This window comes from Trifolium pratense, linkage group LG7, assembly GCF_020283565.1.
Source record: "Trifolium pratense cultivar HEN17-A07 linkage group LG7, ARS_RC_1.1, whole genome shotgun sequence".
Taxonomy (NCBI): Eukaryota; Viridiplantae; Streptophyta; class Magnoliopsida; order Fabales; family Fabaceae; genus Trifolium; species Trifolium pratense.
Genome location: NC_060065.1, coordinates 23,819,183 through 23,842,367, shown reverse-complemented (window position 1 = coordinate 23,842,367; position 23,185 = coordinate 23,819,183). Strand labels below are relative to the sequence as shown.

The 23,185-nt window shown below is 34.0% G+C and overlaps 1 protein-coding gene across 50 annotated transcripts; it reads left to right on the top strand.

The window, feature by feature from the left end:
- LOC123894316 (protein FAR1-RELATED SEQUENCE 5-like) lies at nt 1-21,728 on the top strand. Of its 50 annotated transcripts, none has more exons than XR_006803695.1 (42): nt 1-270; nt 1,337-1,449; nt 1,541-1,650; nt 2,278-2,412; nt 2,561-2,626; nt 2,700-2,795; nt 3,079-3,207; nt 3,405-3,469; nt 3,802-3,845; nt 3,933-4,483; nt 4,926-4,940; nt 5,040-5,110; nt 5,943-6,074; nt 6,274-6,365; nt 6,508-6,874; nt 6,960-7,027; nt 7,349-7,415; nt 7,499-7,654; nt 7,799-7,868; nt 7,974-8,038; nt 8,124-8,180; nt 8,248-8,371; nt 8,449-8,740; nt 8,839-9,117; nt 10,094-10,267; nt 10,499-10,598; nt 11,174-11,294; nt 11,556-11,665; nt 11,950-12,037; nt 12,507-12,665; nt 12,904-13,428; nt 13,564-13,995; nt 14,086-14,163; nt 14,304-14,395; nt 14,508-14,557; nt 14,682-14,763; nt 14,893-14,976; nt 15,094-15,315; nt 16,327-16,460; nt 16,826-19,197; nt 20,262-20,279; nt 20,655-21,728. XR_006803695.1 is itself a non-coding variant. In XM_045944280.1 (38 exons), the coding sequence occupies exon 38, from the start codon at nt 20,665-20,667 to the stop codon at nt 21,565-21,567; it is 903 nt and encodes a 300-aa protein (XP_045800236.1). In that variant the 5' UTR covers nt 1-270; nt 1,337-1,449; nt 1,541-1,650; nt 2,278-2,412; nt 2,561-3,207; nt 3,405-3,469; nt 3,802-3,845; nt 3,933-4,483; nt 4,926-4,940; nt 5,040-5,110; nt 5,943-6,074; nt 6,274-6,365; nt 6,508-6,874; nt 6,960-7,027; nt 7,349-7,415; nt 7,499-7,654; nt 7,799-7,868; nt 7,974-8,038; nt 8,124-8,180; nt 8,248-8,371; nt 8,449-8,740; nt 8,839-9,117; nt 10,094-10,267; nt 10,499-10,598; nt 11,174-11,294; nt 11,556-11,665; nt 11,950-12,037; nt 12,507-12,665; nt 12,904-13,428; nt 13,564-13,995; nt 14,086-14,163; nt 14,304-14,395; nt 14,508-14,763; nt 14,893-14,976; nt 15,094-15,315; nt 16,327-16,460; nt 16,826-19,197; nt 20,655-20,664; the 3' UTR covers nt 21,568-21,728. The 50 variants fall into 50 exon arrangements, 5 of the variants coding, with proteins under 5 accessions (XP_045800236.1, XP_045800235.1, XP_045800237.1 ...); XR_006803696.1 differs by having other exon boundaries at nt 2,561-2,629; XR_006803713.1 differs by having other exon boundaries at nt 2,561-3,207; nt 11,559-11,665; nt 12,904-12,953; ... (3 more) ...; nt 16,826-17,011; nt 17,738-19,197.
- The last annotated feature ends 1,457 nt before the right edge of the window (nt 21,729-23,185 follow it).

Sequence of the window (23,185 nt, the reverse complement as noted above, 5' to 3'; positions counted from 1 at the left end):
CGCACACCACTCTCCTCGCAGAAAGAAAATCCTATTTTTCTAACTTCCCACTCTCTCCAACAACGCTCTCTTTCTCTCTTCTTTTCTTATTTCCATTTCCATTTCTCATTCCTAAAACACACAATCAACAACACTTCAACAACACTTTGCAGTAAAACTCTTGTTCTTCCAAACACATTCTTCATAATCATAAATCATCATAATAATTTCACAAAATCATCATCATCATCATCATCACTGTTACGTTGTTTAAGACCGTTATCGAAACTGGTGCGTTTCCTTAATCCTTGTTATCGATTAATTTTCTCCTTTTTTTTTTTCTTTTCAATTTCCAATTCCCAAATTTCTCTCTCTGGAACCCTAGGTTTTGGATGAATTTTATTTCCTTTTCAATTTCCAATTCCCAAATTTCTAGGGTTTCTGTTTACGATAAGCATTCTTCACCCTAATAGGGCGATAGCGATAATTTTTTTTTGGGTTTTTCAATCGTGCCTAATTCTTGAATGGTTTTGTTTGTTTTGGTTAATCGATTGTTTTCGTGAATACTTTATCTCTTATGTGAGAGATTATGCTGTTCTGAGTTTTCAAGATTTTGTTTGAATCCATCTTTCTAATTGAAGATAGCGGTTAAATAAGCTTTTCCTTTACGGCGTTGTCTTTTGTTACAAGATTGGGGTTTGTTAAGGTGCCGATTTGGGTTCGGCATTGTTTGAGTCTTGAATTTGTGATTAATTTTTTAGGGTTAGACAGAGGAAAATGAGATGAGAGAATTGGATTGAGTAGTTTAGTTTAGTATTCAGAGTATAATAACAGTGCTGTTGTTGGGGCTGGTGAAGGTGGTTTTGCTTTTTTTGGTTGATTCTGATCATGTTCAGTGTTCATTATGGAAAAAAGTGAACCTGCTTTAGTTCCACAATGGTTGAGAAATGCTGGAAGTGTTGCCAGTTCAGCCCCATCTTGCATCTTCATCTAACCACACCGGTATTTTGGATGTCATCACTTGTTTCCAAAGTTTTAATGTTTTATGTTCGTCAATTGAGAATATTATGCATGTTTCTTCAGTAGAGTTTGAATCATATTTCTTCATTTGTGCATTCATATGGCTAAGAGATTTAGAATTTTGAAATTTATTTATATGTTTATTTGTTTATGTAACTTAGTTTTCTACATGAGATAGGGGAAACAATCATAAATTAATAGGTTTAACATTGTTGTGTAGTTTCTCATTCTGTAGCCCATCATAAGAGGAATAGATCTTCTAAGACAACTAGTGATTTTGATATCCTTTTTTCACTGTTTATACATATCATGTAATTAATAAGGTTTCTTTTTGTAGAAAGAGCTTGTGAAGCGGTTATATCTTCTGCTTGCCGTAAAGGACACTGATGCTAATGTTCCAAAAAATCTAGAAGCCAGGGCAAAACCTGTTAGTGAAACATTACCATTCAGGTATGAGTGCACATGCATATACTTATACTTTATTGTGTTAATTCTATCTCTCTTAATATTTAACATTTGTTGATTGTGTTTTATTTGTCAGTGTTTTCACTCCATACTATAGTGAAACTGTGCTTTATAGTACATCTGAATTGAAATAGGAGAATGAAGATGGAATTTCTATTCTATTCTATCTTCAAAAGATATTTCCAGGTAATGTTTCTTTTCTCTTTGATTCCCCCCTTTGAACATGCAATGTCAGAGTTCTTAGAGTTCTCGGTACTCAATGTATCAGAGTATATATATGATGTAAAATTGAAAGTTTTGCTTACTTTCTGTACTGGCAGTTAGGTCAGTTGAAACAGTTAGTGTTGGTTGAATTTCCTGTTATTTTCGTTTGCATTGTATAAATACTATAATCTGTATCATAGAAAGAATCAACAATACAATCATTTCATTCCTCATAGAATTGGACTTTTTCTTTTCTCGAAGAACAACACTAATACAATGTTATGTTTCTAAAATATTGACTGAATGCAGGCTGTTTCCGTCCTTGTTAGAGTTGTATTTACTTTTGATTCTTGAAAGATTTATCCATTAATCGTTATGTCTTATAACTTCATTATTACCCTATCGTGTTCCCCTTTCCCATTCTTAGTCAATTTTGGAGCAAAAAAAAAAATGCAGCAGGGGAAGTAAATTTTTCTTGCCAATTTTCTGTCAAGAGGGAACTGTTTGAAAAATTATAGCTCTTAGTGGATAGGAGGCGTACATGGAATGATTTTTGTTACGACGAACCTTGCTATTTTGGGATTGAAATTCAATTATTTTACATTGCAGATGAGTGGGTCCATTTTCTTGAAAGAATTGGTCGAGATTCGTCTACTGAGGATGCAGAACTTCAAGAAAATTCTAGTGATGCTTTGGAACTTCGCTTTTGGGCATCTTATCAAGGGCAGACTCTGGCTAGAACAGGTTATAATTTCTTGCCCAATCCTGTTCGTATAAGTTTGAGTTTCCATTTGACATGAGTTTATGCATAAATAGTGTATTTTCAGTAAAAATTTTCTTCCCTGCACACTGTGCTAATATTTCTTCAATCCCCTCCTCTTTGGATTTGCAGTGCGTGGTATGATGTATTACAGGAGGGCTTTGATGCTGCAGAGCTTTCTGGAGAGCAGATCACCGGGTGGTAGTTAAATAAAAACATTATTCTAATTAAGCTTGGCATGTATATTTGCTGACATCGGCTGTATTAACAGTGGACAAGTATTCTCAGAACAACTTCATTACAATTATACATAGGAACATAAAGAAGATGATAAACGTAGTGATTAATGGAAACGTTATAATTGAAGGTTTATCCATTACACCACCACAGTTGATATGTAATTGTTTTATTCTGATTTTTATTATCTGTTTCTTGAAGAATCTTGGAAGCACCGATTATTTCTTCCCTGCTTGTAAAGTGAAGTTTAATTTTGAATTATCAGATTCTGATAAACCAAGAAAGTTTTATAGACATGGTTCATGTTTTTTCTCCACATCCCCTATTTGTATCCTAAGAGTCAACCATGTCTGCCATTTTAACACATTTCTTTAGGTTTTTGAATAAACATAATTTTGTTTTGCTTCTTGTAGTTTGTATTTTTGACTATATTGGAGGTTTTTGTATGGATGCAACAAAAACAATGGGCAGGTAGTACTTCAAAAGAAGGTCATTGTTCTCTGCAATGGTGTGGAAGGAATATATTTTCCAAGCCTTGACTTGTAAGCATAAACTCCTTCATAAGTGTTTTACGTAATTTTTTTCTTCTTTATTGTGCTTTGATTATCATCATAGTTTTTGTCTGTTATAGTTATTAACTAAATAAACTTAGTTGGTTTGTCTGTAAAACATGTGACAAGTAGTAAAAGATTAGCACCTTTTTTAAATTGGTAATTAAAAGTTTATAACAACTATCCAGGATGTGCTATATGTATGTAGATGGGTTGAAGATTGGGACTACAACAAAATTATAATCTGTGTCAGGTAATATGACATGCTCAGTTTATTATAAATATGCAAACATGAAAACTAGGGATTAGAAAAAGTTTCTGCACTAGTCTAAAGATTGTGTAGCTGATATACGTAGTGATTTCGTGAGTATTTGGACAGTTAACAACATACTTAATTTTTGTCCGTGTCTTGAAATATTATAATGCAAGAAGTACCTCCAGTATTTTTGTATTAAGTATTTAACACAACTATGCACCCTTTCTTATGCTTTTCATTTATATTTATGGAAACCTGTTATTTTGGCTGGCCTTATCAGTGAGACCAAGTTCTGAAAGAACTCATTGTCTTGCCCAACTGTCTTGCAGACCACATTGGGTCACTCATTCCTGGAATTGAAAAGGCATTAAATGTAAGCAATATTCTCGAGTTAAAATTTTCTTTACTCTTACGTCGTTTCTACTATTGATCTATATTTTGTCATTATTTTTCTTTTCAGGACAAATCATCTACCTCAATTTTGAAGCCCTGATATTCTTGTTCGTTATGATCGTACTCTTCTTGTTGCTGATCATAGACGCTGTGAGCCTAAGAAGTTTGGTGGTCGTGGTACTCGTGCTAGGTTCCAGAAATCTTACCTTTAAATTGTTTTTGGTATTATTCAGATGTTATTGTGTTTATGTTTTTCAATTACTCTTTAAAATTTCTATGCACTGTTTAAATTGAAGGTTTGGTGGTTTTGAAAATAAAAATAAAAATGAAATGATGAAACGGCTGAGCAGAGAGATTTTTTCAATACTCTCTTTCATTCATTCTTCTCATCATGCTGCATCTACATGTCTACTTGAATTGTTACTAATTTGAAATACTGTATTTCATATCGAGATTTAGGTCACTTGTTCTCTGATAAATTTTGAACTCACTGGATTTTATAATATCAGCATAACTGACCTTTGTTTAGTTTACTGTGCTGGGTTATACAGTGATCATATTATGATAATTCCAACTTCCATTGCAATTGTGGTGATCCCGAATCTCTGTTCATTCCTGGTGAGTTAATTGAAGTTACTACTTGCAACCATTCATTGATACAAGGAAATAGTCTTTCTGGTATATAATATATAAGGAAATAGTCTTTCTGGTATATAATAAGAGTCTGTTTGGATAGACTTAATTGAACTTATCTACTAGCATAAACACTTGTAAGTCTGTTTGAGACAGTTTAAAGAAACATTTTCATTGCTTTCATGATAATGATATCAATACACTATAGCATATTTAAGCATGTAGGTACTCTTCTGTTATATTTTTTCTTATGCACAAAAATAATTTGGCAACATATAAAATTGTTACTATAAATTAAGAAGATACTAACTTCTTTCCTTCCTTTTTATTATTCTATTGGGGACAAAATCTGACTTTGTTGTATGATCGAGTCCTAAAATACCCCGATCATGTCTGATATTTGTATTTCACTTTTCTCTTTGTCCAGCGAGCAGTAACCAAAGTGAGTATAATTTGCCCTGATTTTAATTGATTGATCTTGATATATATTTAGAACTTTCAGTTAAGAAGTGTTCATGATGCAATCTATGTTTCACTTTAGGCTGCAGATTATCTCGAGCAGGCTGAGTACATTTTTAGGAGTGAAAGAGAAGCATAATAAAGCTGCACCAGGTAATTCTTTATCATCATTTATCTTTCCTGCAAATAGAATGCTTACAAATCAGAGCTTATTCAAATAATGCAGGAAAATGACATTAAACCGGACAAAGTTTGATAAAAATAGTTAGTGGAAGAATTTCCTCCGTTCTATTGAAGGAACTACTCACTTTCTAGTTCATATTAAAGCACTGTTTCGCTCAGATTTCAGCAAAATCTGAATATATTGATTTTTTCCTGCATTTTATGCATGTATGAATGGCAGATTAAAGAAACATAACCCAAGCCTTTTTTTTCCACAATCTGATCTGAATTCCTTCTCACGAGTATTTTTGAAGGAAAAAAACACAATGGACAGCCAATACAACCATACCTGAAGAGAAGATAGCCTGTTCCACCAACTTTTCAATTTACTTCCTGCAACTCTTTTCCCCTTGACTAACCTTCGACGATTTCTAAAGTAAATGAATGGAAAATTATCAAATTTAATCATACCATCACATTCAGAAAATCAGTAAATTGATTGTAGGAATATCATTAAGTTTTTATAAAGAGTGTCACCTGTCATTTTACAAGCCACAATTGTGAAAGAATAATATTGTACCTCGGAGTAATGTCTCTATTATGGCTTGTAAGTTGAGGTGCCACTCTTTAAAAACACATTTAAGGCCTTATCTCTATTCAATGTGGGACTTGTGTTTTTCCTAATATGGATATAATGATTACATGTGTTCATATGTTATAATCTCGACGTGAAAATCCTCCATAACCTTTTGTACCGTGGGACTTGTCTCAGAAAAGAATAGCTCCAAATTCATTTTCTTAAAATCTGGAATACTTTTTTCAGGCTGTGACACCTGGAAATTGGAAACACGATTATTAATGGAAAAGGAGTAAATTACTTATTTTTAAGCCAAAAAATAGTTGCGCACTCATGCAGACGACTTCTTCAGAATCAAAATATATTAGGGTCTGGGAGGTATGTCCAATTCTTTCTTAAACCTAGATTAAAGATTATCTTTCCGATTTTACAGCAGTGTCTAGAAGTTTCTCAAGAATATCAGTTTGTTCTAGACTTTCAGTATACAATTTATTTTCTTGTTAAACTGGCCACACAAATCTTCCATTATCAATTCATTTTGTTTAGCACCAATAAGTTATATTTTTTAAAATTGTAGGTGGCTCGTATGATTCTCATATGATTCAAGCAGAGTCTGATGCACAAAAGAGGGATGAATATATTTAGCGTTTGATGCAGCTCCCAAATCAGGTATTTTGAATTGAATTGTGATTACTTTAGAAGCCATGTTATTTGCCAAATATCCTTCATGTTATGCCCAAGTTTTGTGAAAATTTTCTGGAAACCAAGTATGATAATTAATGCATGTGATTTACAATTTTTCCCGCTGCAGAAATGGATGGAAATTATAGGTCAGGCACATAAAAAAGTTGAGTTTTTGATGGATCAAGATGTAATAGGATGGTGCTTAATGTATTACAGTTATAGTTTGTCATTTTTTATGTAATTCTGTTATTCTACTGGATGTTCCATTATTTCGGCACTAGGTGATGTTATTTCTCCCCTTGCTTCCAAAGCAGCCCACATTCCTTACATTTGATTTTCTTTTCGACTATAGAACACATTCTTGCAGAATGATATCTCATTAATATTTGTATCTTCTGTATTCCCTGAATTTTGCCACATGTGTTCGTGGAATTGAGAGTGGCCCAGCTCGCAAACAAGTAGACCTCAGTGAGCTGTTTAAGTACAAACAAATGGTATGTTAAAGTATAAGGTTGCTTTCAATAAGAATAACAGTGTTTTCTTTAATTACTGAAACCCGTAAATTTGTCATAATAAAAGGCAGAAAAGGCCAAACACGACGAGAAGGAAACAAAGAAGTTACATGATAGCCTTCAAGTAGTCAAAAGGTAATGTTTTTTTAGACCTGGGTAGTTTTTCTTGATTAATTATCAATTACTAATGCAACTTGCATTTTAATACTTGCAAATCAGAAAGATCAAAAGAAAGAAAATTTTCATAAAGGAAATGTACTACATTGTTTATGAACTATTTCTAGCTTATTTTTATTAGTTCCCCAAATTGTTTATGAACACAGCTTATTGTTTATATAAAAACAACTTCACTTCATTTTATTATTTTTTTATAAAAATAGTTGATATATAAGCGTATAGTTAAGCTGTTAATTCAAACATGATCTAAATCTGTAGTTGATTTTGGTTTTCATCCAGGGCTGAAAAGTTTTTCTGGTCTAAAGAGGAAGTTAGCTGATGAAGTAGGAAAATGCAAATGTCTAAAGTCAGTGCTATACATATTATGCATAGTTAAGCTGTTAATTCAAACATGACCTAAATCTGTAGCTGATTTTGGTTTTCATCCAGGGCTGAAAAGTTTTACTGGTCTAAAGAGGAAGTTAGCTGATGAAGTAGGAAAATGCAAAGGTCTAAAGTCAGTGCTATACATATTAATTGTGTCAGATAAGAGAAGCTACTCTTTTTGCCTTGTCCTCTCTTTCAGAACAACTGCTTGAGAAACATGTACACGATATTGATTTCAGTTTTCTTAATTCTTATGGGCTGATATACATGCTTAAAATTTATATCTCCATTTTCAATAACTGGGTTATATTTTGCACTGAGATATACTTATACTTTGATATATATTTTATGTTTTTCATATAGGAGTCAGGGTTTCGGACAAGTAACTTAAAGAACATGATTGAACAGATTGTTGCCGAGGACTTTCTAATAGGTCATTTCTCAAATGCTTCCTTAAGCTTCCGTTATGCTTCAGTTATGATGCATGCATATGCGCGTGTGTGTATTTATTTCACTTTCCCTCTTTTTTTTGTTACAGATTCTCTTGAATACCCCTTTCTATATGCTCGTATCTTTACTACAGTTGCCAAATTCTCCTCTGTGGTAACTATTTTCTGTCCTATTTTATTTTCTCAGATAGGCACTCCTTCTCTGTCAAACTTTTAACTTCTCTTAATTTACAAATAAGCAATCAAGTACTAGAGCACTCTCTTGATGCTGCACTGAAGGCAATTACAATGAATGTGTAAGCAAACACGTGTCAATTTGTATTCTTTGTACATCAAGCTTTCTTCTAACTTTTAATCTGACAGGCCTCCACCTGTAAAAGTAGGTGCCTGCAGGGCATTTGCTCAACTTCTACCTAAAGCAAAGAAAGTAATTGTCCAACCACAGTTATTCGGTTTATTTTCATCCCTCACGGAGCTTCTTAATCATGTACTGTACAATATAAATCCCTTTTTCGAATATATTTTGCTATTGTTGCTGTGTAGTTAACTTAATATGGTTTCCAGGCATCATATGGTTTCCTTGCATACGGGACTTGAAACGTTGCAAGAAGCAGTAAAGGCAGGTTAGGAATATCTTTCTCTGGTGTGTTTGTGTGTGTGTGTGTGTGTGTATTTCTGGTCTAGTTATACTTCCACACATATATGTTAATGTTAAATATTTCTATAGAAATTACTAATTTACTCTTCTATCCCCACACAATTGACTTTATTTTATTTTTTTTCTTTTTTGTGATACAAATAACTGTTTGGTTCAAATGCTCACTGAGAAATTTCGCATTTTCATTCAATAACCAAGGTAAGGTATATTAGGAGTTGCAACTTTTATCGTTGCATTAAATATTTCATTTTCATTCTCGAAGCTGATCAAATGTGTGTTATTTGATAATGATGCAGAGGCTGTTTTTTCTCAAACTAAACCTATTGTTAATCAGTAAAGGATGGTTTTAATGTCTGTATATTTGCTTATGGGCAAACTGGAACTAGTAAAACATTTACAATGGAGGGAACACCAGAAGAGAGGGGATTTAATTACCGAACACTTGAAGAATTGTTTAGGATATCCGAAGAGAGAAAGGGTGTAATGAAGTATGACTTACATGTTAGTATGTTGGAGGTTTACAATGAGAAGATAAGAGATCTTCTAGTGGAAAACTCTACCCAGCCTACTAAGAAGTGAGTTTTAATTCTTCTTAATCTAATTAGCACTGTAGTTTTTAGTTCCTTTATTTTAAAATTCAAAATAGATAGTCATTTCATATGTTCTTAACAAAGACCAAATTTGAGAAAGCCGATTGGTTATTGCTAGGCTGGATAATGAGTCTAGAAATGTGCACTATTTTAGTCTCCAGGCTTATGTAAAATCTGACTACAGTCCGAGCATTCTGTAAGCATTTCTTTATTTGTAAACATTCTTTATTATTGTTTGTCTTCACCTTCTCTTTTCTGGCTACATTTTTCCATCAAATATGTGCAAATGGTTTTGTTTGTCCTTGTAATCATTGATGTCTTTAATTTCTTGACCGTCACTTCGATTAATGGAGCATGAGAATTCTAAGATTTTGAATGCAAAAGGCGAGCTTAGCGATGAAAAGCTCGCTTCATATGAAAAACTTGATAAATCCTATGATGATCATTTGTACCACAATGTCTCATCGTAAGTTGCTTTCGTATAGTTGACTTTTCATGTTTACATGTCAAATGGCTACTTCGTTTTGTATATCTATTATTTACATATGTTTTTGCAAAAAGTACTATGAACCCAATTTAAGGTTTACATGTATGGTTGCCCATGCATATTTTGGCCTTTCAGTGCGTTATTTGTATATATTTTGGCCATTCAGTTGGTTGGAAACATAAGTACATTTTGTTTCATATATACTGAGTTAAGACTAAGGTGGACTTTATCTCTCTCATCGAGGTTCCCCCAAAATTGATAAAAATAGATAATTTGTAACGGGCGGTCGTGCTATACCAATTTGTAATGTCTCTGCAAGATAGTTTTGTTTTACTTGTTATAAAATTTTTAAGTTTCATTCATGCCGACGATGTTGTCTGTCTAATGTAGACTATAAGTGGAATATGTTGCTTTGATGTCTCTAATTATTCCATTTAATTCTTCTGTGCTGTAATTATGGTTGTCTTGTTACAGATTAGCTGAAGCACTTGATATGCAGCCTCCTGTAATTCTGGAGGATGGCCACACAACAAGGGTAACTAGTGGTGAGGAGGCTGTTTCTTCTGCTGCTGGGTAAGATTCTGTTGTTGAACCCATATGGGATGATGAAGACACAAGGGCTTTTAATGAATGTTTACCGGATCTTAGGTTTGTATATCCAAGGAACCTCTTTATTAATGAGACCTACATTTAGAAATCCATTCATTATTCCATGTGTTCGCTGTATTATTTAAAATTTTGATGTAAACGGCAATGGTTTAAAAATTTCTTTAGTTGGTGTACAGTTGGTTTATTTATTTATTTTTTTATTTATTTTTTTTTTGGGAAAAACCATTGTTTTATTTTAGATGGAACTTTATCCTGCATGCTTTTCTCCAGAGCTTTTGTTCCTGCTGTGCTTTTGAGCAACCTGTGAAGGGTCAAGACCATATAAGTTCATATAGCTGCTGATTACCTAGTTGACGAAGCTACAAATATGGTAAATCTTTTATTCCTCTTCTCTGAAATAGCTGAGACCCTATTTACTATGTGAAAAGTGAAAGCATTTTCTAAAATTTGTGTTCACTTTAATTTGCTAACATGGAGATAAGAATCTCTTTTCTTCTTTCTTTTTTTTGGACCGAAGATTACTCTTGAAGTAAACAAATGGTGTGCACTTTTTGGAACAATGAAAATGCCAAAAAGAATTCATTATTTCCAAAAAAAAAAAATCATCCCTACGTAACATTTTATCTTCTTTCCATGACAATGGTTCACTTCAAGAGTCTCAAATCTTATTAGAAAGTTAAAATGAACACATAATTTGAATATGCAAATAGAAAATGTTTTCATAAAGTCAACAGGGCCTTAAATTTTCTGTTTCAAAAGAAAAATTTTCACTGCTTTCATGCTAATGATATCTACACAGTATAGCATATTTATACAGTATAGCATATTTAAGCATGTAGGTATTCTTCTGTTATTTTTTTTCTTAAACGCAGAAAAAAAATTGTCAACATATATTTTTATTGTTGGGGTTGGCATTTTTATCAATATGATAAAAAATCTTACCAGTATGGAACAGCTGAAAGATCGGGAAGCTGCACAAACAAAGTTTGACCCTTCTCTCTAGCTTTGCTTGGCAAGGAAGAATTTTTCTAGCACTTTCTGTTACTGGACCAGAAATCATGATGAGGTATTTATTTTATTAATTCATTACATTAGTTATATTACCAGTACTTTCCAATAATCGTTTTTATTCAATATCCTTTGTCATTGATTTTCTCAACCAATAGTCATTTATATATATATATATATATATATATATATATATATATATATATATATATATATATATGTTTTACTAAATGATACGCGAGCTGATAAATTCAAATAAGGCACAACTTAAGAGTGAGATATTGATACTTATGCACGGTTTTTTTTTTTGTTTATGCAGCAGATTATATAGGTTTGCCATGCCGCATAGCTCGAGGTTGCAGGTACTGTGCTTTCGGATCATCAATCATCTATCCTTGTGAAGATTAAAGATGACATGCATCTGTCAAGGTTAGTGCAATGGCTACTTTGGCTTCTTTCTTAGATCTCGATAGAGATGTGAATAATGAAGTGCATCAAGTTTATGTGTTAATTTCATGTTTTCCGGCCTCAGTAATCTTCAGTCGGTCTATAGATTGAAAAATTGTATGAATCTTTACATCTCTCTAATTAGATTGGATAAGAAATGGAAGTGAATCATATTGAATAACTCGTTATCTTCTCGACATATTCTTTCTTTGACATTGCCAATGTACTTTATATATGAAGTTGACTAAAATTTCCTATTCATATAGCCCATCACACCATTGGCTGACGTTGACAGAAATCTGGCCCAACTATTTTAACCCCATGCTTTCATCAAGGTTATCATCTATAGTTGAGGTAAACTTTCACCGCGTTTTCTCAACTTTATAATCGTAGTTGTTCTTTTTCATGCAGAAGATAACACTGAAATTGCATATTAACTTTTAAGTTGAAGTACATTTATCTATTCAACATAATTAATTTTTTTGTTTTTGTTATGTGTCCCTAGTCACATTTAAAGCTCCGGAGACAACGATTTCTTGTAATTACTTTCTCCTAATTTTTATTTAGTATTCCAAAATAGTTTAAACATTTCACAGATGGTGAATTTTTGGTTGACATATACTGAACTAGAGCAATCTTATTATGATTGTGGATATTTCTTTTCATGATGTTCCAGATTTGTACGCTGCTGTTCTCATCTGCTGTTATTGACCATAAATTGTTTTATGATTTTATATAATTTTAATCAGAATTTAGTTTCACGGTTGTTGCAATACCTGATTTTGGCATCATAATGTTTTTTCACGTTATTCCAACTTTTCAGGGTTTAGCAATTATTGCTTTCAATGATGGAAAATTTAATGCCAAGACCTTGTGAGAGGTTCTTAGTCTTGGACCTTGTGAGAGGTTCTTAGTCTTGGACCACACATATAGGCACACAAGAACATATAGGCATATAAGTCAAGAAGAATTTCATATGTGGGTGAGTGGATAGTGTTGCTTGTACCTACTGTACGCATACTTATATGCTTGTACACTTGAATGTTTTATTTTTGAGGTTTGCATATCAAGCCACTTGTGAAACCAACAAGGGACATAATAAAAGAGAAAATTTTAGTTTTTTGTCTCTAAAAGTATGCAGTGGTCTGTTTAAGTTTATGGCTATGTCTTTTTGTTTCCTGTTGATGCTATTGGCTTATTAAGTGCCTTTATTTTTGCAGATAATCACAATGCTTTGACAATTGTTAGCATATGGTCTCCAGTGGTTTTCGTAAGTGCATCACTGTTTTGCCTTTTCACCCCCTTGTAAGCTTTAGTTCTACTTTTCTGGGCTCTTCTCTGAAGTAGCTGAGACCCTATTTACTATGCGAAAAGTGAAAGCATTTTCTAAAATTTGGGTAGAAAATGTTATCATAAAGTCAACGGGGCCTTAAATTTTCTATTTCAAAAGAAACATTTTCATTGCTTTCATGATAATGATATCAATACAGTATAACATATTTAAGCTTGTAGGTACTCTTCTGTTATATATTTTTTCTTATATACACAAAAATAAATTGGCAACATATAAATTGTTACTCTAATGCAAAGCATAAATTAAGAAGATGCTAACTTCTTTCCTTCCTTTTTATTATTCCGGTGGGGCCAAAATCTGACTTTGTTGTATGATCGAGTCCAAAAATACTCCGATCGTGTCAGAAATTTGTATTTCACTTTTTCTCTTTGTCCTGCGAGCTGTAACCAAAGTGAGTATAATTTGCCCTGATTTTAATTGATTGATCTTGATATATACTTTTCTTCTTTTAGAACTTTCAGTTAAGAAGTATTCATGATGCAATCTATTTCAGTTAAGAAGTATTCATGATGCAATCTATGTTTAGGCTGCAGATTATCTCGAGCAGGCTGAGTACAATACAAGTAATCCTAATGCGGACCTTAAAACAGAATCCTTGATAAAACAGCTTCTTTACAACCCCAAGTTCCATTTCCTGTTCCATTTGATGAAGCTAAGTTGTGGAAAGGCCAAAGTGGACCTGACCTCAAACGAAAAATTCAACATCAATTCAGAAACATCATGTATTAACTAAAAGTTATGGAAGACGTAGCTCTCACCTTAACTAAATAGTATCATTTATTCACTAGCAGATCTACACACAAAAAACTGCCACATATCTTTTCTACCTTTTCATTTAAATGAATCTTTCTAGCTAAATTATTAAATATTATTGTCTGATTTTCGTTTTCTTTTTTTCTAATAGGGCTCTGCAAAGAATTTGCCTAGATCATGCACTTCAAGGCCCAGTCCAAGGCTGGTAAGTTTGTGAACTATAGTTCTATTTTCTTATCATTGCGATTTCATTTTTGGTGTTACTAATACTTCCGACTTCTGAACTATGTTGCAGTGATTTTTCCCTCAATATGTTGTATCACAAATCACCACACCAATCTTCTTTGTAAACGCGACATATGACTCATGGCAGGTTAGATTGTTTTGTTGCCCAATATAAATTAGTGATTGATGTTTTTGGTGTTAGCTCTGAATAAATGAGATATACAACAAGTCTTTTCCCTGATCCTCGAGATACTGCTTTGATTCAGATTAAGAACATTTTGGCAACAGGTGTTGCTGATCCTCAAGGGTACTGGCAATCTGGCATAGCTGCAAGCTAGATATAAACAACTGCTCTTTGAATCAACTTTATCTAATGCAAGGTGAATTTTTTGTTCTGAATTTTTTCCTTCATAGGTTGTCAAATCCCAAGTCCTAACTGCAAGATATTACAGAATTTATCTAACTTCACTTTTACCATGACTTGATTTTCAGGCTTTAGAACACAATTTCTAAGAGCAATGAGTGCAGCTTCAATTTCACGAGTAGATTCTAATTTATGAATGATTTTGTGTAGTTTATTTATCAGAATGATTTTGACTTTGTTCTTGCTCTTGCCACCACATCTCCTTCATTGCATGAACTGACTTGATGATTCCCTCGCATAAGGTATTTGACAAGATCGACAAGATTCGTTGCGTGTGACCGACTAGATGATTCTTTGTGGAATTACTTCCCGAGTCCTTTTTTGGTATTCATTCTGTCAAAAAGGGTTTCTTTATCAAAGTCGTGTTGTTTACCCTTCATTGTTCTCTCAGACTCTCTGAAAATCTATATGAAATTAAATGAATTAACTTTGCCTTTCTTCTACAATATGCAGTGGTTGACATAGAGAGCTGCAACGGGAATTAAACGCATTAATAACAAAATACTCTAGTGGCAAGCTTTTGATACAAAGGGCTAGGTGAGTGTGCAGTTTTAGCCTGCTTTCTTCTCTTGAATAAACAAACAGGGAGTGAATGTAACAATAACATGATGATTTTGATTTAAAATTTTTGCTGGTGTTTTTTCTTCTTTGAAGTATGTGGTTGCAGAGTAAGCTTTTAATGGAATTGTAGCATATGTCATGGCAATAGCAAATAGTAAATCAGCGTCCTTCTGTTCTGGATACACAATGTACTGCTCATTATTCCAAACTGAAGCTAAAAATTTATTGGTTATTCATAATAATGAAACTCACATGTTGTCGGTCATCATAAAGATTTTTGGTCTTCAGAGGATTATACCTTCAAGTAGTTGAAAGGTAATGTTTTTTTTAGACCTGCTAGTTTTTTTTTTGAGTAATTATCAATTACTAATGCAACTTGCATTTTAATACTTGCAAATCTTAAAGATCAAAAGAAAGAAAATTTTCATAAAGCAAATGTACTACATCAAGTATGTGAACCACTTACATCTTTCATGACAAACAACTTCAAATTTATTTCCTCTAATTAGGATAGGGATGGCAATGGGTAGGGTATGGGTAGGGTACTATAGTACCCATCCCCATACCTGCGGTTTGAAAAAATACCCGTACCCATCCTCATACCCGCGTGGGTAATAACCTTTGTACCCGTCCCCATACTCTATGGGTACCTAAGTACCCATACCCGTTACCCGCATTTTTACTAAAAATAAATCGATCGATTATAAAATATCATATCGTTTTAATATAATTAATATTTAAAAAGCTTTTAATGTCGACTCATGAAAATTATAAACAAAAATTTGATTAACATCGTGTTAAAGTTCATTTCTTTGTTAACATATTACATTGTGTTTGTATTAGGTTATAGATAAACATTTTATTAAAAATGTGTAATAGTTTAATAGTGTTGTATTTTTAAAAATTGATAAACATATGTTATTATATAATAATGATAATAATAATAATAATAATAATAATAATAATAATAATAATAATAATAATAATATATATAAAATAAATATATATTATGTGGGTATGGGGCAGGGTGGGTACTAAGGTATCTGTACCCGCACCCATACCCGTACTCCACCGATTGAGGAGGTTATACAGACTGGTGTAGTTGAGGAGGTTTTATTAAACATTTTATTGATAAACATACGTACTCCACCGACTGAGGAGGTTATACAGACTGGTGTAGTTTCTCGTTTTGTTGAGTTTCTGTTGAGGTAAGATTTTCCACAGTTGCAGGTTTGTATAGCAGGGTTTTATATGTGTATTTAGTTAGTAATTAGCAATTAATTATTAATTACTAATAATTAAAATATCATGTATTTTGTGGTGTAGTTTGAGGCAGTTTGGGCTTTGACAAATATCGCTTCTGGAACGTCTGAAAACACTAAGTTGGTAATTGACCATGGGGCTGTCCCAATTTTTGTGAAGCTCCTTGCTTCTTCTAGTGATGATGTTCGTGAACACCGGTATATTCTACATATCTTAACTACCTTCATTTACCTTTAATATGCAGAAACTGAGACTATTAGTAATTTTTAAATAGGTTGGGGTCCTAATATTTTTTGGGTGTTATTAAAATGAAATTAAAGGAATAGCTCTAAACTAAATAACTTTTCCTCGAAAAACCACGAAACTTGTTTTTTGCCAGAATTTTGGATCTTGGCGTGTGTGTTTATAATTTTTGTAGATGCATTATGTTTCTGCCGAGTGGTTTCATTTATTATTGTGTAACAGATATCAGAAGAATGAAAGAAAAACCTTTTAGTTGTACCATACCATGGTATCTTTTTCTTGGAAACTAAACACTTCTGCTGTGGTTTTTGGTATTCAGGCAGTGTGGGCTTTAGGAAATGTTGCTGGGGATTCTCCCAGATGCAGTGATCTTGTTCTCGGTCATGGAGCCTTGGTTCCTCTTTTGGCACAATTGAATGAACTTGCCAAGCTTTCTATGATGAGAAATGCTACCTGGACGCTTTCAAACTTCTGCAGGGGAAAGCCACCGCCTCCTTTTGATCAGGTATAAAAACATGAATTGCTTATTCTCTATGAATCAAATAACCGAGTCCTTGCAATTTTTTTCTACCCGTTACTTTTCTACCCGTAACTTGAGTGGTAGTAATTGTTTAAATTTACATGCTGTAACAACCAAAATGAAGAGTATGTTCAGTTGCTTACTGTAACAACCCAAGCCATGACTCAATAAAGTAGTAAGATTAAATGGGTTTATTGCATAAAATGAGGTGATGCAATATATGGATTAAGTGAGATATGGAAGGTTAGTAAATATGGGAAACTTGGAAATGGTATCCTTGTAATTAAGTGCACATGTGGTCCTTATAAATATGACTATTAGTAGTGAAAGAGACTAAAAAGTCAGACCTCTTCCTTTCTCTTCCTCACCTGATGCTCCTTCTCTCTCTACCTTAAAACCAAAAGGAAGCAATCACTAAAGTATGGTGAAGTAGGTGCATTGATGATGTATTTCAAACAAGAAAGTGAAAATCCCTCGTTCTTTTATGACTTTCAAATGGATGTGGACGAGCTAATAACTAATATATTTTGGGCGGATGCACCAATGATAAATGATTATAGGTACTTTGGTGAAGTCATAACATTTGATACCACATACAAGACAAATAAGGATTGTCGGCCATTAGGAGTATTTGTTGGACTTAATAATCACAGGCAAACAGTCATTTTTGGGGCAACATTGTTATATGATGAAACAATACCTTCTTTTCAGTGGTTATTTGAAACCTTCCTCAAAGCGGTGGGTGGAGCAAAGCCTAAAACCATGCTAACTGATCAAGATCCTGCTATGGCTAGGGCACTTTCTATAGTTATGCCGGAAACATTTCATGGATTGTGGACTTGGCATATAAGACAGAACTCTTTGAGGCATGTGAATCATTTATATCAACAGAGTTCACGATTTCGTGGGGATTTTGAAGCATGCATAGATCTACACGAAGAGGAGGGTGAATTTCTTAATGCTTGGAATTCTTTGCTTGTTGAGCATAAAGTCTCGGAACATTCGTGGTTGCATACAATTTTTCAATTCAAGGAAAAATGGGCATGGGCTTATGTTAGGAAAACATTCACTGCAGGTATGAGATCTACTCAATTAAGTGAAAGCTTTAATGCTGATTTAAAAAACCATTTGAAGTCAGATTTAAATTTGGTACAATTTTTTACACACTTCAAAAGGGCTGTCAATTGTAAACGAAACAATGAGGCAGAAGCTGAGTATGATTCAAAACATAAGCTGCCTAAATTAAAAATGAAAAAGGCTCGTATGCTCATACAAGCCGGAGATGTTTACACTCCAAGAATTTTTAAGGAATTCCAAGAGAAATATGAAGAATATAAAAACACTTGCATAAAGGAATTGGAAGGAGGTTTGTATGCTGTCACAAATTATGATAATCCAAAGGAAAGGATAGTAATGGGAAATCCTATGAGCAAAAAGTATCCCTGTGATTGTCGAACAGGGAGAGCTCTTGTAACAACCCCATTCTTATTCTACTAGTAATATCAATTAAGAAAAACCAAATGAGTGTTAACTGACAAACTTAGTATTGGAAGTGGTCCACTATATATTGCTTTATGACAAACACCACTCTTATAACTCCTCCCACACATGCTTTGTGAGCAAAAAGATCCTCTCTTCCCTTCATAACTCTCTCACGTGACTCTCCCTCTCTACCACTTATCACCCACCTTCCTTTTTAACCAATAACAACACATGAATTAAAGGGAAAACATAAAGCAAGTGAATAACTTCCCTCTTTCATTCTCTCCATCACGTGTAACAACAACACACTCCAAAGCTCACCTCCCTCTTAACCATTCCCTTTACATGTAAACAAGTTAGAATCTGAACGATGTTTTTCCTCTCCTTCCTATCCCTCGTGTTCTGTTCTTCAATCAACAATAACACCAGTTTCAATTCACCGAAATCTTACCCATTCACAATACATGCAGAATCAGAATTTGTAGTTTCACCCTGTCATTTTCTTCTCAAAATTGTGTATAAATACCCACTTAAGCAACACAATCAGAATCATTCAAACCACAACTCATCTTAGAGAAATTCTATTCACCCTTTCAAGAACTCAAGTTGTAGAGCAAAGGAGTTAAGGAAGGAAACAGTAGCAGTAGCAGTAGCAGAGCTTCAATAGCAGATTCAAAGCTCAATCTCAGGTGGGTTCTTAGGTTCCTAACTTAGAATTAGTTAGAAACATAGTTTTCCCCAAATCTATATAATTTGCATGACAACTTTAGGTTAATTTAGGAATTTAGGATTGAACTGTAAATTGAAATAATTAAATGCTGGAATAAGTCCCTACATGTTTGGATTGATGAAAAATTGTGGAATCTAGTGTAAACAAATAAATTATAAACTGTTTGGAACTCTGGTTTTTCTGTTTTCACAGCTTTGCACGAACTTGCATCGATGCAAGTCTTGTTGAATCGGTTCATCTAGCTCAGAATCAGTACAATGGGCAAAACTGGACTTGTTACATCAGTACATTCTTGTGATGAACTGGTGCAAGAGGTTCCAGAATTGCAGGTTGGAATTTTTGATAAGTTGAACCGGTGCAAACGGGGTCTGAATCGGTGCAAGGTTTGCTGGAAAAATTTAAGTACTTATGAACCGATGAAAAGAGAGTTTGAGCCGGCGCAACTATAAGTTCGCACCGGTGCATATTCCTTTCACTCAATGCATTTTTGAGAAAATTTTACATTTTATAACACTTAGATTCCATGATGCTTCAGAAATCCTTGTATGCTTTAAAATCCATTTAGACTAAGAATTAGGAGAGGAGGCTATGATTGTTTAGAATTACCAAGGAAGGTTTATTTTCTTTGGGTAGGACAACAACTAAGAAATCAGACAAGTTATAATATTAGTATGCATGGTCATTAACACCTTGCAAGTGGATTCATTCAGAATCTAAATTTAAGTATTAACAATTGTAAGCTCAGTTTGTATTCCGACGTATATTATTATCGGCAATACCAGGCCAGGCACTCCGGGACCGGCTTACCTCGGGGTGATCCTGTTATGATAAAAATTGACAAGATAATTATTATGTGTGTTACACCTTGGATTGTTTATATTATGCAAGACTTATAGAATTTATTCATATTAGAAATATACACTATTTGGAAAATTTTCCCCGGTGTAGTTACCATTAGTCGGGTAGTAGGACTCACTGAGGCTTAGTAGTCTCATCCCACGCCTATTCATTTTTTTTTTTCAGATAAGCAGGTGGCATAAGGTAAGAAGCTTTTGGAGGGAGCTGATTATGTCCAAGGACTTCATGCTGGAACATTTATTAGCATATTATTATGTTATGAATAGATTTAAGTTGTTGTCACTTGCCTATGAATTCTTCTATTCAGCACCTGCGTGTGCATTCAAACTCTTTATGTATTGTAACCTTAATGAACCTGTTATCAGTTATGCATGTACACATTATATTCTAGATTAATTAATGTGGGATGTTACAATTGGTATCAGAGCAGGTCGATTCATATCGTGCCTGAGGTCATTAAGAATACAATATTAATCCGTAGGATCCGTTTGGATTCCTAACATATATTCTAGGTGTTATATCACTTTGAGCCTAGCTAACTTGATTTGACAATGACAGCTAGATTAATATGTCGGGAAATCAGAGGGGTCGTGGTGGAGGAAGGACTAGGAGGAATGCCCAAGAAGAGCCAGAAGGGTTTGCAGAAGCATTCGCCGGAGATCCTAATGCGAATATGTGGGCGCACATGATGCACCAACATCAGCAATTCCAAGCACAACAAGCTCAGCAGCATCAGGAGATGATGATGATGTTTCAACAACAAATGAACAATCAGCAGAATCAGAATATGGGAGGAAATGCTGCTTTCAGAGAATTCTGCAGAATGAATCCTCCTGAATTTGTGGGAGAGTATGTTCCAGCTAAGGCTAGAGAATGGATCCAACGGATGGGTGACATACTTGACTCTATGGAGTGCTCGGAAGCTGATAACGTGAATTTTGCCACTCGATTCTTTCGTGGCAATGCTTGCCATTGGTGGGAGGGAAACAAAGCCTATATGGTGTCAAGTCAAATTGAGATGAATTGGACGAATTTCAAACGTCTCTTCATTTCTCATTACATTCCTGAAAGTTACCAGTTCCAAATGGAGCGCGAATTGACTGAGCTAAAGCAGGGTAACATGACTGTGACTGATTATACTATGAGATTTAATGAATTGATCCGTTATGTGGCTGAAGGTAATGATGCTCCAACCGAAGCTTGGAAGATGAAGAAGTATCGTTTTGGGTTGAGAGCTGATATTGCACATGATGTCTCAATGCAACAAAGTGCCAACCTTGGAGATTTGATTCAGAAGAGTTATCATGCAGAGGCTGGTCTTAGTGATATTCGGAAGGAAAGAGGTGAAGCCTACAATAGAAAGAAAGATTCTGGGAAGTTTAACTCGCAACTGAAGCCAAAGGGTTCTCCGAGTAAAGGAAAGCAACACCATGCTGGAACATTTATTAGCATATTATTATGTTATGAATAGATTTAAGTTGTTGTCACTTGCCTATGAATTCTTCTATTCAGCACCTGCGTGTGCATTCAAACTCTTTATGTATTGTAACCTTAATGAACCTGTTATCAGTTATGCATGTAAACATTATATTCTAGATTAATTAATGTGGGATGTTACAGCTCTCATGAAAATTTGGCATATATTATGTCTTTTATTTAATTTATCTTTTGTTATATTATGCAACAAGCTACAATTCAGGGGACACAATCAAGCCAAGTTGACAATGGAACTCAACATCAAGTTACAATTCAAGGGACACAATCAAGCCAAGTTGACGATGGAACTCAACATCAAGCTACAATTTAAGGATACAATCAAGCCAAGTTGACGGTGGAACTCAACATCAAGTTACAATTCAAGGGACACAATTAAGCCAGTTTCACAACTTCTTTTAGACATTTAATGTCTAAGTATTTTGATTTTAACTTTTTGGGAGACATTTTGTAATATGACCATCACTTGTTTATGTTTAACTGGTTTATGAATTAAGACAATGCGATATCTTTTATGTTTATGGTTTGTTAGTTTATGAATTATGTCAATGACATGTCCTTTATGTTTATGGTTTTTTAGAGATATTTGATTCAATGGCATCACAAATGACAATGACTGGTTTATAGAATTATTACAATGAAAATGACATTTTGTTTTTGTTCCATCTGGATGGTTTCAATTGGCAACACTAAGTATGTTGACAATTAAGTCATCTACATCAAAATAACCAAGCTCGAAGGAATCAGGCTAAAAAAACAGTTTTAAAATATATTAACTAAAGAACAGTTTGGATATATCAAAGTAATGACAGAGATGAGGGCGGCGAAATGATTTTGAGCTGGCGAGACCAAGTGCAAACATAACTATATAACTTTGTTTCCATGTGTTTATAGGAATTGATTAAGTCACTGATAACCAACACTGATACTTTACTGTCTCACTGTTAAGTGAAAGTAACAGAGCAGCGGATAAGTAACACAAATAACACGAGATAAGAGAGAGAGAGATCACACAAGCAATTTATACTGGTTCCTCTCACAAAACGAGAGTAGTCCAGTCCCCTTGCACTTCCAAGGGATTTCACTATAATCACACAAGATTACAAATGCTCAAGCACACAAGCAAGAGACTTCACAACTATGCTCAAGCACACAAGCTTAAGACTTCTCACTTAAGCACACAAGCTTAAGACTTCTCAAATAACAGAGATAATGAAGTTGATGAATGAGTACAACTACTCTTAAAAGAACCTTAATAAACAAATATAGTGATTACAAAGTATTTGGACTAAGAGTTAAAAACACTAGTTCAGAGGTTCAGAGCTTGTATTCGCAAATCAGAATTTGTTCGAGCGCGTGTAATGATAGTTAATTACTTTGCAACTGATTCTTCTAGTATATATAGGACTGATAAAGAGTCGTTGCAAAGATGACCGTTGATGAAGATATCCTTTTTTCTTCAAGCAACTTGTCTTGATGCAGTTTGGTCGTTTCCAAAACAGAGTAAGAGTTTCAGTAACTTTGACCATGTGCAGAGAAGACTTTCCTTATTCAGCTAATAAGTCTGATAGCCCACGTTCTCCATTGTGGACAGA